At 38.8% G+C, this 16,823-nt stretch overlaps 1 protein-coding gene across 5 annotated transcripts; it reads right to left on the bottom strand.

Annotated features, from left to right (window-relative positions):
* Positions 1-92: 92 nt before the first annotated feature.
* On the bottom strand, positions 93-15,514 carry zdhhc21 (zinc finger DHHC-type palmitoyltransferase 21). 5 transcript variants are annotated; one of them, XM_058394989.1, is made up of 9 exons: positions 15,417-15,514; positions 14,665-14,725; positions 13,936-14,179; positions 11,544-11,642; positions 9,180-9,291; positions 7,917-8,055; positions 6,240-6,356; positions 3,828-3,871; positions 93-3,661 (listed from the first exon to the last, which is right to left on the bottom strand). In XM_058394989.1, the coding sequence occupies exons 3-9, from the start codon at positions 14,087-14,089 to the stop codon at positions 3,604-3,606; spliced, it is 723 nt and encodes a 240-aa protein (XP_058250972.1). In that variant the 5' UTR covers positions 14,090-14,179; positions 14,665-14,725; positions 15,417-15,514; the 3' UTR covers positions 93-3,603. The 5 variants fall into 5 exon arrangements, with proteins under 5 accessions (XP_058250972.1, XP_058250968.1, XP_058250971.1 ...); XM_058394985.1 differs by having other exon boundaries at positions 93-3,639; XM_058394988.1 differs by having other exon boundaries at positions 93-3,636.
* Positions 15,515-16,823: the final 1,309 nt, after the last annotated feature.

The following is a 16,823-nucleotide window of genomic DNA, read 5'->3' as shown; positions in this document are numbered from 1 at the left end:
CATCAAACTCAAATAATTACTCAAATGAAGAGCTACCAAAAAATAAACCCATTACTTCTAAATGATAAAAAATATCAACAGAGGCAAAAAAACTTATTATAATGTTATATTATTGAGAAAAGGTACTGTAAACTTAACATAAAATGTCTGTAGTAGTGCAGTACATTAGAACAAAAGACACTTAGTGCTCCATCAGGACATTTTGGGAACTGACTTCCATTTGGTTTGTTCAACCTTTTCATACAGCTTACAGCACATTAGCTAAACTGGCACTTTCATTCTTCATGAAGGTGGTGACTATTAATAAACATTCATCCTAAAACTGTGAGGTAAACAATTAATACTCAAATTAATCCTACTAAAAGATTTCAGATTTAAACAAAACCATGAGATCTCTCCTTGTGTGCATATGCAGAAAAAAGTGTTGAGAGGCCCTAAAGCTTCAGTAGGTAAACAAATTAAACATGATTCAAAATGCCCACATATACAACATTGAAAGGCGTACAATAAACACAGCATAATTACAATTTTCAATCTGTATAAGTAGTTCTGGCTGTCCATAATCTATATTAATATTGCATTAAATCTGTTTTTGGCCTGCTCCACCATTCTGCGTGTTAACCGTTATGCTACGTTCACACCTACAGAGACTTACAACGACTGGAGTGAATGGAGATCATTACTTTTCCATGACATCTGATGACTTACGGTGACATGCGATTGCTGGAGACTAGATCTGAACGTTTCTAGAAACGAAATTGAGAAAAGTTTCATTTTATGCAAATATGAGTACTTGGTACAGAGACTATCGTTGGGAGAAGACAATAGAGATAATGTGATCCATGGAGAAGAGTACATAATGCTTCTCCTTCATCTCGTATACACTGATCACGCATAACATTATGACCACCCGCCTAATATTGTGTTGGTCCCCGTTTTTGCTGCCAAATCAGCCCTGACCCGTCATGCTCTGTGTATTCTGACACCTTTCTATCAGAAGCAGCATTAACTTCTTCAGCAATTTTGAGCAACAGTAGCTTGTCTTTCAGATCAGATAACATGGTCCAGCCTTCACTCCCCGCGTGCATCAATGAGCCTTGTCCGCCCATGACCCTGTTGCCGGTTCACCACTGTTCCTTTCTTGGACCACTTTTGATAGATACTGACCACTGCAGACCGGGAACACCCCACAAGAGCTGCAGTTTTGGAGATGCTCTGATCCAGTCGTCTAGCCATCACAATCTGGCCCTTGTCAAACTCACTCAAATCCTTACACTTATCCATTTTTCCTGCTTCTAACACATCAACTTTGAGGACAAAATGTTCACTTGCTGTCTAATATATCCCACCCAATAACAGGTGCCATGATGAGGAGATAATCAGTGTTATTCACTTCACCTCTCAGTGCTCATAATGTTATGCCTGATCGGTGTATATACACTGGTCAATTTTGTAAGGAAACGATCTCTCCATTCAGATTTTTTAACTTTAGTCGCATTTGTTGCCAAGTGTAATGCTTGTATAAAGCAGTAGGAGGAACACCAATTGTTGACTTTGTAGTACAGCGATTTACAGTGATAAAATCACTGTATGTGTGAACAGAGCTTCTGTAAAGCTTTCTGGAGATACTCATGTTATTGATCTATTCCAAACATGAGGAGAGATGGATGTATGCTCAGTTCAGTGCTGACTATCATTAAGACTGTGCTTTCAGTTTTTAGACAATATTCAAAATAAATTAAGACATTTATTCAGACATAAGGCAACAGTACTACCTAAAAGTAAAAACATCATCCTATAACAGAGAGCTTTAAATTAGACCATTTGTGTTGACCTAAATCTCACAATAATTTTGAGAGCATTAAAGCCGATACTAAAAAACCAGCAAACCCTCAGAATTAACAATTAAATTTAAGTGTTAAAATATTTGAGAGATAAATAATTGATAACTATAAAATCAAAACTTTCATTACAATTCCCATAATAGGTAAGACTACAGTCAGCTCCATAATTATTGGCACCCCAATGTAAATAAAGATCACCCCTAAAATTAATATCTGGTGAAATTGCTCCTGTAATGTACAGCATGCATGGAGACATGTAGAGGGATGCTGGACATTTCAAACTCATTCATAATTTGAACACTGGCAGATGTAGATGCCCTATTCAATTCAGATCACTTTTTTTCCCTATATTGATCTGGGTGTATATTTATAATATTTTTGAAAGCTCTTTTGATGGTCATCTCTGAACCTCCTGGAATTTTGTTCTTATGAAAATGTGCATGGAAGAAAGGTAAGTACTTTCATCAGAAGTTTTCATGGAAAACTGTGGTGCATTCTTTGTTTATTTTATACAATACTGTTTGCACATTGGCTAGGGTCTTAACCCTAGAGTCTTGAGGGAATGGCCAATAAATCCGGAGCTGATTGCATCTGTATTCACCAAAAAGTTTTTCCACACCAGCCTTCATAAAAAAAATAAATAAAAATGGGAGACAGAATGGAATGAAAACAAGCAGAGTTAAGGAGGCACTTCACATAAAACAATTCCAAAACAAAACATTCTTACATTCTAGTACAAACGTTCCCTTCTTAAAACCATGGAGTGTGTTTATATCTGTAGTAAAGTTTTATAGTAGTATTACTAAAAACCAGTGGTGCATTTGGTCGAAACTTGGTCACTTTTGGTCACAGGATTAATATATATAAAAAAAAAAACAAGCATACAAATAATAAAAGCTTAAAATTCTTTAAAAATTATTAAGATAACTGCTTCCCTTACAAACCATGTACGATTTTATAGAATTTGGCAAAATATATATAAAAAAGTACCTTAATTTTCTGACATATTCCAAAAGGCACAAATTATGTGATAAAGTAAGTACGAGGCAAAACTGTGACTGAGCGGAATGCATCTTTGTGCTGCCACCTGATCTGTATTCAAGTTGAGGATTCAGTGTTGTGGTACATAATGCTCGGCTAAGTGTTTGTGAACGGAGTTAGCGTTGAGGTTGTCTTCAGCTCTTGCCAGAGGTCATGGCTCACCTCTAGAGCCATCAGCCACCCACCCCAATAAGCCAGAGATAAAAACCTCTCAGACTAAGCTGCACCCTGCCAATCAATGAGTCACGGAGTGTTACCCTGGAAACAACAAACTCTTTAATTCAGTCGTACCCTGATGTTCCCTAACATCATAAATACACACATTCGCATGCCGTTTACAAAGCTTTCAGTACAAAAACAAACAAACAAAAAAAAAAACCCCAACACTACTAAAAATCAAAAGTCTCACTCTAGTTATACCGTCTGACAAGAGCTTGGCCGTGGAGTAAGTGGAATCATTATGACACTATCCAAATGTTGTCAAGTTCATTGACAGAGCAAAACCTGAAGAAGACTGCAGTTTTGGTACCTGGGAAGTGTTAGGCCACAGTGAAGCAATAGAGTGGAGGAGAGCAGGAGTGTAAAGTAGAAAGGCTCACGTCCTTAACCCCAGCCTCTGCTTTGCTACACACGCAAGTGGGAGGAGGAATTCGGGTACAGTGGCCGTCTGCTTCGGAACGGCAGGAACCACAGGAGCTTCCAGCGCGTGCCAAACACCTCAGCCAACGACTGCTGCCACGACCGATGAGCACTGCTGCGAGCCAGGCATAAATGCACTTCATTAAAGAGGAATAACTTAAATTAGAATATCTTCTAATATAGTATTGCAATAAGAGCTGACGAGTATTTTTCCCTCAGCAATCCTGGCCTGTAATGATTTGCTATGATTTGCTTATCATTATCCAAATATCACCTTGAGATCTTTAAAACAGGGTCACTTACATCCGTTCTGAGGAGTGAGACATTTTCTCTATAGTGGTTGTGTCCTGAAACAAGAAAAGGAAGAGGATGGATATAAAACCTACACATCTATTTAGTCCCTCACACATATGAAAGAGAGCAGAAATTGTGAATCACTGATTTGTAGAAGTTTCTGAAACAACATGCAAGTTTATGTTGCAGACTTCTTTCTCATCGTTCCCACGCTTAGAATGAAAGACTCTACAGCGTGCACAAAGACAAAAGAGAGACAGTGAAGCTGTCAGCAATGAGAAGCCCCTGGTGCCCTCTTCACCTTGCCAAGTTGGCAGGGCCAAGAGGGGCATCTGCATGTGGACAATACGCCGCATGCGTCAGCCTACTAAACTCACCCCCTGCACACCAGGTGAGGGGGCGAGACGACCCGAATAAGGGACAAAAAAAGAGACACTGCAGCCGATTATGTAAATGAGGTGCGCCTAGCACTACCACTGAGGGACCTATTTATTGAGGGGTGAAGTGTGACTGATAGCTAATCCAGAAAAAAAATTATTCACACTGATCCATTTACATTAATAATCAAAAATATACTTTTTTTTTTTTTTTTACCATTAACACAGTTACAAACATCAATTCGTAAAATCATGATGCGTACAGGCCTGGGTTATGTCCGGGGTCAAGACGTTAACCCTATCAAACGCTATTCAATTATGACCTCTGTATGGATGTGTGAAAAGATCTTACCAGGGATCAGCGGTCAAAAGTGTAATCACTGACACAAGCAACTGGCATATCGTCTGGCCAGCCAAGTCTAATACTCCTTATTAGACAATGTTGGGGTCAGAAGGTGGAACGTATTTGTGGTTGGCATGTGCCTATCTTTATGAGGAGTTCAGTGTTATAGTGTGCCTCAGTAGAAAACACTGACTAGATTAGAAAATCCAGATCAAGCCGAAGACAGCTCATCTGCTGCCAAGAAGTGTACTCGAGGATATCCGGAGACGCAGGAAACTATTTGACGTGTTAATGTGATAATAACAGTGTTAAACAGCTACTTCTCCTGGAGGCCCTGCTTGTATCTCATCAGGTTTCGTTCTCAATCCATCCTGGCCACAGATATGTAATGCTCTATGAGGCATATAATATGGATTGTTAGAGGTGTGCCATTAGGAAAACAAGACCTGTACAGTTTCTAAACAAAACAAATGACACACTAGTAATGGAAAAGGCGCCATATAAACGTCTTTCAAAAGTTCTGCACCAGGAAGCGAGCAAAGCTTTAGGCACAGCCTCTTTGGTGCTTAATTGTCTGGATCCTTTTTAATTGTAGCTACCGTAAGGACAAACAGCAGCAAAAGCCCACCGGATGCACGGCATAATTCAAGCCACTTAATTCTATAAAGAGGATCTTGGAGGTTTTTTCCACTTTTTTTGAATACAGAAGAAGGTAAATTAGGAGCTGGAGTTGATTTACTTTCTTGAATACTATTGTTACACAGTTATCTACACTGAAAATCATGCATAACGGAGTATGTATCTATAAGTATGTGATTGCTCTGTAAAATAAAGATTTTTACTACACTGTTCCACCATCTTTATGTGGTATATCAATTTCTTCAAAAGATCATCTCAAGACAGCATCTCTGAGATCAAAATCATTTTATTTTCAACTGATGCCTGTAAAGAAAATAAGAATAGAAAAAATGTGGGATTGTCATTGTGATGTATAAGGGTTCAAGTATTTGTCAAGAACCTCAGTAAACTGAAAAGAACTGGTAAAACTCCAGATTGAAATGGAAATGATGAAGTAATGCTAAACTAGATAAGGCTAGATAAAGAGTGCTCTTTGTCAAAGTACATGGTCTTTTCTTCTGAATTTAACCAGGTCACACCCTAATCCTCTTTCCTCACATGAAGCTGTCAATCAAAGGATCAGTGTCAAATGAGATTAGCATTCTGCCCCATCACACTTCTCAATCCTTGTTCAATCAACTGAGAAGTCACAGATTTTTATGCATGCTTTCCAAAGCCAACTTCGAGTTATTTTGTGGGCGAGAATCTGCACAGACAGCCAGAGTCATTAGGACGTGTGCAAGTCTGGCAACTACAGGCAGTGTGGCTGTGAATGTGTGAGCATGGTGCCCTACAATGGACTGGCATCCCATTCAGGGTGTAATCCTGCCTCGTGCACATTGGTCCCGGGTCTCGGGATCTGCCATGACCCTGACCAGGATAAAGTACTCACTGAAGTGGATGAATAAATGAACGACAAAGTCAAATGACAATCATTACTGTGTCACTGACAGATGTGTGTATACAGTGAATAATTTTGAGTGCAAATAATAGTAATAATTAATTTTATAATAAATATAAATATGTTAATTGAAAAAAAGGAGCATAAATAGGAAGAGAGATAGTAGATCAAGACTGACTCACAGAAATGATTCCAGCGATCTGTGAGTAGAAAAGACTGCTCATTCCTCCGAACATAATCAATCCCATGAAGCAGGACACACGCAAGAGCGCCAACTCATGACGCACCGTAAATAACTCCTGAGAAAGGAAGAAACAAAAATGTATCAGCAGGAATAAAATATCACACGCATGCAACCATCCCTAATTTCTTTTCCAACACGTCAATTCACACACATACACTTAAACAAAAATGGCATTTCCACAGGGCTCATTAGGAGCAGCTGCTGTTCCTAACAGTGATTCAATGCTTCATGTTCATTTGTCTGGCTTGAGGCTCTCTGTGCCTGTATCACTCCAAACACGCATCCCAATTCAGCATGTTCCACAAACCACCAAAAAAAGTCGAGCTTTCCCAGAGATAACGCCTCTATCTCTCCTGCACAGGCCCTTCTGTGTGCATACACCCCGCCTCACACTTCTCAGCTGGGTTCGTTTACCTACACACAATGTGGCAAAACAAAAACAGGAAATGAGATACAGGCCAGCGACTGCTGCCAAGGAGATGGCTCAGTTGTTTCAGCTGTCATTGTGCATGCATTGATTAATCTGGGTGAGAGTGAGTGGAAATTCATTGAATTAAGTGTTTATGCAGAGTGACCGTTGAGGACAGGAGTGGCATTAGATCATTCCAGGCACTTTGTTCCATATTATTTTTAAGATGTTACGGAATTTACATAAAAGTCAAGCCCACTTATTTCCACAGCTTTTTCTGTAGAAATGCTCAAAGTGAGAAAGTTTATGATATCCGTCTGAAAATCGTCCACTCTTCTATGAACCAGTTCTGATGCTCATGTGCCCATTGTAGGTGGAAAGGGGTCAGCAGTGAGCACTTTGACTAGTCTACAGCTACGCAACCCCATACACAGCAAGCTGTGATGCACTGTGTTTTCTGACACCTTCCTATCAAAGCCGACATTAACTTTTTTTTTGTGTTACAAAAAAGCAGACGAGCTAGCCTTTGCTCCCCACGTGCATCAATGAGCCTTTGTGCCCATGACCCCGCTGCTGGTTCACCAGTTGTCCATCCTTGGACCACTTTTGGTAGGTACTAACCACTGCATACTGGCAACATTCCACAAGACCTGCTGTTTTGGAGATGCTCTGACCCAGCTGTCTAACCATCATAATTTGACCTTTGTCAAAATTACTCAGATCCTTATGCTTGTCCATTTTTCCTGCTTCCAACATATCAACTTTGAGAAATGGCTGTTCTTTTGCTGTCCAATAGATCCCACTCCTTTAGGTGCTATGGTAGCAATGTTCTTCACTTCAGCTCTCAGTGTTTATGTTATGTCTGATCCCTTTCTGAGTGTTTGTAGATTTGCTGGTAGAGAAAAGTTAAAAGTAATCATCCCTTAAACTAAGTAAACACATTTTAAAGTAAATTAAACATTATTTGTTTAAATTTTACATATTATTGTTATATAAGATGTTATAGAATTTACATATAACTCAAGTCTGTTTATAAAAAGATAAGATCCTTAGAGCCTTTCCTATAGAAATGGTGAGAACTTTTTTTTATGATATCCGACTATAATTTCAACAACATACTGTATATTCAAATCCCAACAATAAGTGAAATTTGATCTAAAAAAACAAACAAACAAAAAAACATGTGCAAGTGTATTCTGCTCGTACCTTGTCCACTGAGACTAGGGGCTGGAAGTAGTAGTACTGGCAGAAGTCCAATGCAAGAGTGTAGAGACTCAGGACCTGAGTGTAGAAACACAGCTGAAGAAAGAGCCAGTGGTTATCTTCCCCAACGCAGTTATTAATCCTGTAAAGACAGGCAGACAGGTACAAACAGTTACATTATTTCTTTACACACAAAACATAAGTCCAAAAAAAAAAAAAAAAAGTCAAATATAATATTCTGAAGAAATACAGTAAGCATGGAATACAATCGAATTGGGTAAAAAAATGGAAAGAGAGAGAAAAAACAATTCTGGATAGAGAAGCCAAGTAGAAGCTTAATTCAAATAGTTGTAAAAAGATATGGGCACTTTTTTCCGCCCTTTCTCTCTCTGGGCCATTACAGGCGATGACAGCAAGTCACGATTTGCTGAATCCAGACAGACTGAGGCCTTCTTCAGTTGTACTGTACCACTCCGCTCTGGGCTAGCAGTCACACGCTCCCCTGGTCATCCGATATCTCCTTCCCTTCATTTTACCTTTCTATAGAAGCCTTATTAACTTTACACACACACACACACACACACACACACACAACCAGGAACACAAGCCTATAAAGACTGAGGTCTTTTAAGGTAACACACTCAGTCTAGGGCAAAGGGTCAAATTCATAAGACCATTTCTTACTGTGTAAACTTTACATGCTTTATTCTGTCTTTAATGTACCTCAAGTCATTAAAGTTACTGATTAATTTTAGAAATTAAGTTGAGGTGGTCATAATGTTATTAGAAATAAAAGTGATGGCCATGTTGTAGAATATGTCTTAAGTCAAGATGTCCATGTTTAAGAAATATTTTTATGCTCTCAGTGCAAATCCTACTCAGCAATCAGATTAAGCTGACAGGGTGGGGCAAAATGTTTGAGAGCACCTTCTTCTTATCCAGTCCATTCCAGGTTTACTCACCTCAGTGGTACATGGAGGTCATAATCTTAATTAGTACAATCTTTGTTTTATTGTTAATTGTTAACGTTGAACATTGCATGCATGTTCACTTCCAAACCATTGAAGGATTTTTTTTGACATGTCAAATCCAAAGGGTTAAACACCTATGAGCAGAGCTCTATAGAAAGAAACCCTAACGGAAAAGATTTCGGAGTGACATTTTTGCCTAGACAATTTAACTATAGTGGGAGAACCAAGAATATGTGCACTGTATGCCTTTCACAACCAGCAAACAATAAAGACATTGATAAAGACATGATCCTACCAGGGACAGTGGTGGTCCATGCGGCGAACGCAGTGTCCACAGCGGCTGCAGTGGTGTGACCTCTTTGGCCTCATAAGGTTGCATTTATTGCACAGCTCCCATTGTTCACGATCTATAACCAATCACAAAGAAAGACCTCATGAATATTTCCATCCAAGACATTTATTAATAAAAATAATATAGTTAAAGCAAATGTTTCTATGTAGTAAGAATTAGTACAATGTAGAAGATCATTAACCACTTTCTTTTCAAGTTCTGTGTATTCATCATTCCTAATTACCGTGGCTTACTACCAATACAGAAAATGCACAGACTACCTCATTCTGCTTCTGATTTGAGCCAGACATGTATAGAAAAATCTGTCAGCAATATGCATATGCCTGATGTTTAACAGTAAGGGACATCTAATCAGTGCTGTCCACAATGCACACATATTCTTACACTATGCATCAACCTGCATTCATCTAACAAATCCATTCATCTATCCATCCTAGAGTCTATCCTAGGGGACTTGGGGGACAGGGTGGGGGACACCTAGGACAGGGTGCCAACCCATTGCAGGGCACAATCACACACACACACACACACACACACACACACACACCCATTCATATGCTACAGACATTTTAGAGATCCAATCAGCCTGCAATGCAACTGGACTGAGGGAGGAAACTAGAGTACACACAGGCAACATCTGAAGCACTGGGAGAACATGCAAACTCCACACACACAGGGCAGAGGAAAGAATCAAACCCTCAACCCCAAAGGTGTGAGGTACATGTGCTAACTATGCCCTCAGGCACAGGTGAGGTAATCAATGCTGTGACATTGTAATTGCTATCACTCACAAGTACCATTTAAATCAAGTTATTACTTCTATTTTATTTACATTCCTGACAAATACATGTAACGTATCATGACCTTATCTGGTCATTGTTTGCTTTAAGAGTAATTGCTAATACCATTACAAGCAGAAGGCATGTGCTACACTCATTCTCATTCAACCCAAAGGCTGAACTAGCTTAGCTCTCTGCAGATAAGGTGATGATCTCCTCTCTGATACTATTAGAGCCCTCACAAATCTCCCTCAAGCTATCTGGAAACCTATAGAGCATTAGCACAATGCCTGTTTTTTTATTTATATATACACACCTTTAAAACCTGGAAAATCTTTCTTTTGTTCTAATATGACCATTTAGCATAGAAATCTTTATGTCTCCAAGTGCGGGGAGCAGATTGAAAGTAAAGACGGTCTTTATGTCACTACACTGGTCAATGTGTTATGACAACCGGTCAAGTTTTTATGAGCTTAAAACCAGAGAAGCAGCGTCCTCTGCTGGTGTGCAAGTAAAACTGTATGTCTCCTAATACTTAAAAAAATCAAAAAAAGAAAGAGCAATAAGTAATCTGCTCTATATATTAGGAGCATAAAAGTAAAAGGGGGAAAAAAACCACACACAAATTGTGCTTAATGTTAACCCGAAAAATATAATATGATTAAGTGATGGATCCTGAGTAGTATATAACTGTAAACCTGCATGCTAAATTGTTTGAACTCGGCTCTTTTCCGATGTTGATATAATTCCGATACTGACATAATTACATTAAACAAAATCAAAAGGTAATTACAATGGCCTCCTTATGTTGTTCTCGGAGTATATTTGAAAGAACTTACTTCAACTTAGAAAAATAACTGATGCTGATTCTATGGCAACAGTGTTTGCAAATTAATAGATAAATAGATAGACAGACAGATATGGGAGTGTAATCAAAACAGCATTTTGTTACTGTTGTGGGGTTCAATGAAACATGTCATAAAGCCCATGAAAAACAATGCTTCTGAAGCACAAAGGGATTGACTTACTTGTTCAGTAAGCATTAGCTACACAAAACATACACATATCTAAAAATTATTTTTTATTTTTTTTAAACAAATTTTCACAAACTAAACAATCACTTCCTCCTGCTGCCTGCAGATTCTCCTAACTGTTATTATCTCCCAATCATTACCATTAGTTTAATATACACCGTGATGTAGTTAGTTTAGCTCTAATAGCACAGCCCTGCCAGATTCTGAAATCTGATTGGTCAGAAGATTGAATAATTGTCTCTAAAAGCACTGAACTGTCAATAGTGCAGTAGAGATAAAATAAAAAGACACTGCTGAGCTAATGACCGCAATCATACAAGTGATTCCGGAAACTAACTTGTCTTGTAGACATCTACAACACTTTTAAAAGGGTGACATAAGTTTTGATCATTTCTTTTTTAATTCTATAACATAACTGGGTAGCATGCAACATACAATTATGAATTTGATTAAGAATATTTAAGTTGTTGATTGGGATGCCGTTAGTTAGTTACCTGTTAAGGGGATTTTTGGGTCTTGAGCCAGTCGTCCTGGGTCCGCCGTAGAAGCCCTTAACAATGCAGTCACACACAAGAGTGACGCTAGGTAGTAACCTTGGAACAGACACACAGAGAGAAAGGTTACTTTTGACAGCTAACCTGTAATACAGAAAATACTGCTATATACACCAATCAGGCATAACATTATGACCACCTGCCTAATATTGTGTTGGTCCCCCTTTTTCTGCCAAAACACAACAAATTGCAATGCACTGTGTATTCTGACACCTTTCTATCAGAACCAGTATCAATGAGCATCGGCCGCCCATGACCCTGTCACCGGTTCACCACTGTTCCTTCCTTGGACCATTTTGATAGATATTGACCACTGCAGACCGGGAACACCCCACAAGAGCTGCAGTTTTGGAGATGCTCTGATCCATCTGGTTTAGCCATCACAATTTGGCCCTTGTCAAACTCGCTCAAATCCTTACTCTTGCCCATTTTTCCTGCTTCTAACACATCAACTTTGAGGATAAAATATTCACTTGCTGCCTAATATATCCCACCCACTAACAGGTGCCATGATGAGGAGATAATCAGTGTTATTCTCTTAAGCTGTCACTGCTCATAATGTTATGCCTGATCGGTGTATGAAAAACTTTCAGCGTGCATACACTAATCTTCTTTAAGAAGTTCCATTCATGCACAGTTTATTGCTTTCTCTAAATACACCTGTTTGAACACGTCAGCTAATTACCATGCCTTTCATAAGATATGCTGGGGTGTGGAAGATCAGGATAAATATCTCTGCAGTTTTGTCACCTTACAGGTCATCACACATGCAGAAATACTGAGTAGGGTGACCACTTTGCATAGTTGCAAAAAAACAAAAAACGCCAGAAAAACCAGTCTGATAACGGTCTGATAACATCAAAGACAGCATACTTCTCATTCTGTCTCCTTGGTATGGCTGGACAAACCACTCTGAAGAGAGTGTGTGTTTTGTCACGTTTCTAGAAACAAGGGACTTTAAACACCTCGGGAGCTGAGATCTTTAAATGCTGAATGAAAAACAGAACAAAAGAGCAAACAATTCTCTGTAAGCAGGGACAGCTGTGAAGAGATCATTATATAAAATCACATGCTAGGATTCGTAACAATTCCTATCAGGGTATTTGGTTCAGATCACAGCAAACTGGACTTGAGATGAAAACAGTGCTTCATCTAGCAGGTTTGAAGTTTAAAATGTGAACTAACACAGAGCCACACTACAGCATCCCCTACAATAAATAAATTCACATGCTGCTCAAGCTAGAATACCTGAAAGCGGAAAGAAAGGATGGTTTTCACGTTCTAATCTGTTGGCTCCACATGATTTCATTTGTTTACTGGTTATGAAGCCTGGCATAGCCAAATATGTATTCAATTACACATGCCTGAATATGAGGAAAAGAAATATTACCAGGCATGCTGCCAGCAGGAATTTAAGTCATAAGCCTACCTCTGTTTCGAACCATATCAATTGGTTGATTTGTTGTTTTTGAAACAGGTAAGTACAGAAATACAAATAACAAAAGATGTATATTAGATTCTAGATATATAGTGTTATCTTTCGACACGAAGACAAAAGAAGTGTCAATTCCAGTAAAGCTGGACATTGCTTAGGGACCAAACAGCATGTTCGGTCATACAGGAAATCTGCTTTCAAGAGTGCATGGTTGTAAGAATGAGTCAAAATCCACACACAGATAAAGACCTCATCATGACCTCAGCATGAGTGTTGACTACAGGACAAACAGAAAAGGCCAGCTTTAATGTACATACACAAACCAACTGAATTCTTTGAGTGAGTCTAAAGATAAATGAAAGGAAGATGCAGCAACACGATGTAGAAATAAAGGAACTTCTTCTGGTGCAAAGCAGCACACAAACATAATAACAAGCAGATGCATGACTGCCAGTTGGAACTTCTCTTTATTGTTGGTGTGTCAATCAAATGCAGCGGATAAATGATTTCTGAAATGTATTAAAACATGACTAAAACATCTGCCTGGAATCATATCAGTCTAAAATGAATCATAATGCTAAACCAACTAGGCAAATGATACAGAATGAACCCCACGGAGTATGAATATCAATTAATGAAGACAAAAAGGCCCTGAAAAGCAGGAAGTAAAGCATAAGCCATTGTTACAGAGCAAGAGATGTAAATATCAGGGGACCAAAGCTGATCTAGATAATCTTCTTCATACCATCGTTCATCTTTTGACCTCAAGAAAAAACCTTGCCCTACCAGTCCAAATCATACTAGAGGAAAGAGTCATATATGAAGCACATTGCCCAATTACTTACAGACAGCAGTGTCATATTACAGATATTAATGTAAGTCATATTAGTCACTCACACACAACCAGTGCTCCAGGTATATGTCCCTCAGAATAGTGTGGCAGCAGCACCAGCTTGGGGATGAGAATAGTGTTGTAGAGCCAGATGAACAGCACCGTGCTGATGCAGAACCAGCCCATGGGGTCCACCACAAAGTGCAGCCGCAGCTTCATCCTTCTTCATAACACGACCAGGCCCAAGGGAAACGATATGAGACTCCTGCTCCTGACAGGGGCCTTGACTTCAGATCAATGGTGGGCACACTATAGTACGATTTAAATGGAACTTTAATATTGATTCGGGGTGAAGCTGGATATAAAAAATACATCACCTAACAACAGAAGAAGCTTTATCGTAGTCTTAATGGTGGTTAGAGGCTCTCAAATGGTAAAAAGAGAGAGAACTGTTCACTGTAAAGCACAGTGGAGTAACAAACAGAAGCTTATGGGCATTTCAAGTTGAAGTCTATTTGCTTTTGCATACATTAACTTCTATTTAAATAACATGAAAATGAGCTTTTGCGTGTGTTAATCGAGGAAAAGAAATGCAGAATTTAAAGCTGAAAACGAGTACGTTTTCTTTCTTAAACACGTCTTTCAGACCTACAACTATGCAGCCGCTCCTTCAAATCAATCATATACATGAAAGCATTGACAGTTAAGAATGGGCCACAGTGTGTCTATATCACCTTCAGTAGGAGATGGACAATAATCTGTAGGATTTTGTAAATGATTAGACTCATAAATACCTTTTCGGCTGTGTTAATGTGAAGAGGGAAGCAGCAGTTCACCTGTCCCAGCCATAGAGAACTAAAAGAAAATCATATTGAACATGTTATACACAAAACTTCCCCACAGGAATGAGTTTACAAGCCACTTCCCCCCTAGGAATTAATTTTCAAGCCACTTACCCCCCAGGAATGAGCTTTCAGGACACTTCCGCTCCACCAGGAATGAGTTTTTAAGTCACTTACCCCCCAGGAATGAGCCTTCAAGCCACTTACCCCAGCCCCAGAAATGAGTTTTCACACATATTAATAATTGGGCTAATACACATTAAATAATATTTCTGTTTTGCTAATAAACCGCCAGCATGAACGAGGCTCGCCACTCAAGTCCTGGTACGTAAAGATAACCAGCTAGTCTAAGACACATCTCTGTTTTGCTACCGGTCACTGTGTCCACTCCTGTTGTCGCCACGCCTAACATGGCAACATCTTATAATATAATATTTTTTTCGAGAAAAGATAAATAATAACAATAAGCTCTCTCTCTCCTCTACCTAACTACATTTCCGGTCGCAGGTTCACCCCGAGCCTCTTCGACGCTAGCTGCGCGTGCTGGTTAAATAAGCTTGCATGAATTACATATAATAACTCATATATATATATACACAAGGTAGAGAAATATCTAGAAACGAAATACAGATGCAGCGTAGAATTAGGGGTAGAAAAACATTTTTAAACAATTAGGGAAATAAAGAAGAAGAAATAGTACTTACCGGTTGACAGATTCTTCTTAAAATACCTGATAGAAATCAAAGGCAGTGTTTAGGCTGTGTTTCCTAGATTGTGATTCTACGGTGGCCGCGAAGTCCGGAAAGGCGAAGCTGGAAAATAATCCAATCAGTCCGGGATTAATCTATTTTAAGCAACCAGTTTAGTAATTTAGGCTTTTCAGATCTGCATTGTGAATAGAAAAGATTGTAAATGAAGTGAATAGATTTTGGGTTTTTTTTTTGTAGTATTAGAATAAATAATTACTATTCACTTACCTTTAAGAAATCTATTTTTAATAACTTCTGAATACTTTTTATTTAATTGCAAACTGTAACCCTTAATAAAGTAATAATAATAATAATAATAATAATAATAATAATAATAATAATAATAATAATAATAATAATAATATGGTTCATAAAAGGTTGCATAAATTGTTCCCAATTTCTTACAGTGACACAGTCTGAGAAGTTTTTAATTCAATCTTATTTAATAATTTAATACAACATATGACTTCATCTGTTATTGTCATCTGTTCGGTGGTTATGTATATTCCTCATGGTTTAGTGAATTTGCATTTCCCTCTGCAGCATACATTCATTGTGTGTGAGACTGTTTCTATATGCAAAAAGCTTGGACAGTTCCCACTATGTGAGCGTGCCAGGCTGCAGTCAGACTGTCCAGTTTTGAGAGCGTTCCCATTGAACAGTAACACCAAATTGCTCTGATTGTCTCTGAAGGCATTACAAGAACACTTAGCCTAAAGTTCATTTACTTTTATTGCCCTAAATCCTGTAAAATGAATACACTGGGCATTGGGTGGCTCAGCCCTACTCAGTGAAAATGTAATGTGTATAATACACCAATCAGGCATAAAAATTATGAGCAGTGAGAGGTGAAGTAAAAAACACTGATTGTCTCTTCATCATGGCACCTGTTAGTGGGTGTGATATATTAGTCAGCAAGTGAACATTTTGTTCTCAATGTTGATGTGTTACAAGCAGGGAAAATGGGCATGCGGCAGGGCTGTCTTGGCAGCAAAAGGAGGACCAACACAATATTAGGCAGGTGGTCATAATGTTATGCCTGGTCATTGTATGTGTCATATATAGTGGTTAGCACGCTTGCCTCACACCTCCAGGGTTAGGGGTTTGATTCACGCTTTCACCTTGCGTGTGCAGATTACATGTTCTTCATGTGCTTTGAGAGTTGCCTCCTCCAATGCAAAGGCATGTGTGGAAAACTGATTTGTCCTTAGTGTGAATCAATGTGTGAAAGTGTGGATAAGAATGGTCTGGGCTGTCCCGTACCTTGTGCCCTGAGTCCCCTGGGATAGGCTCCAGGTTCCCCATGACCTCTGTAGGATAATAAGTACAGATAATGGACCCATGGAATGTTGGTGTCTGAAA

Source organism: Hemibagrus wyckioides, linkage group LG07, assembly GCF_019097595.1.
Source record: "Hemibagrus wyckioides isolate EC202008001 linkage group LG07, SWU_Hwy_1.0, whole genome shotgun sequence".
In the NCBI taxonomy this organism is placed as follows: domain Eukaryota; kingdom Metazoa; phylum Chordata; class Actinopteri; order Siluriformes; family Bagridae; genus Hemibagrus; species Hemibagrus wyckioides.
The sequence above is the reverse complement of the archived record's forward strand: the minus strand, read 5'-3'. Positions and strand labels throughout refer to the sequence as shown.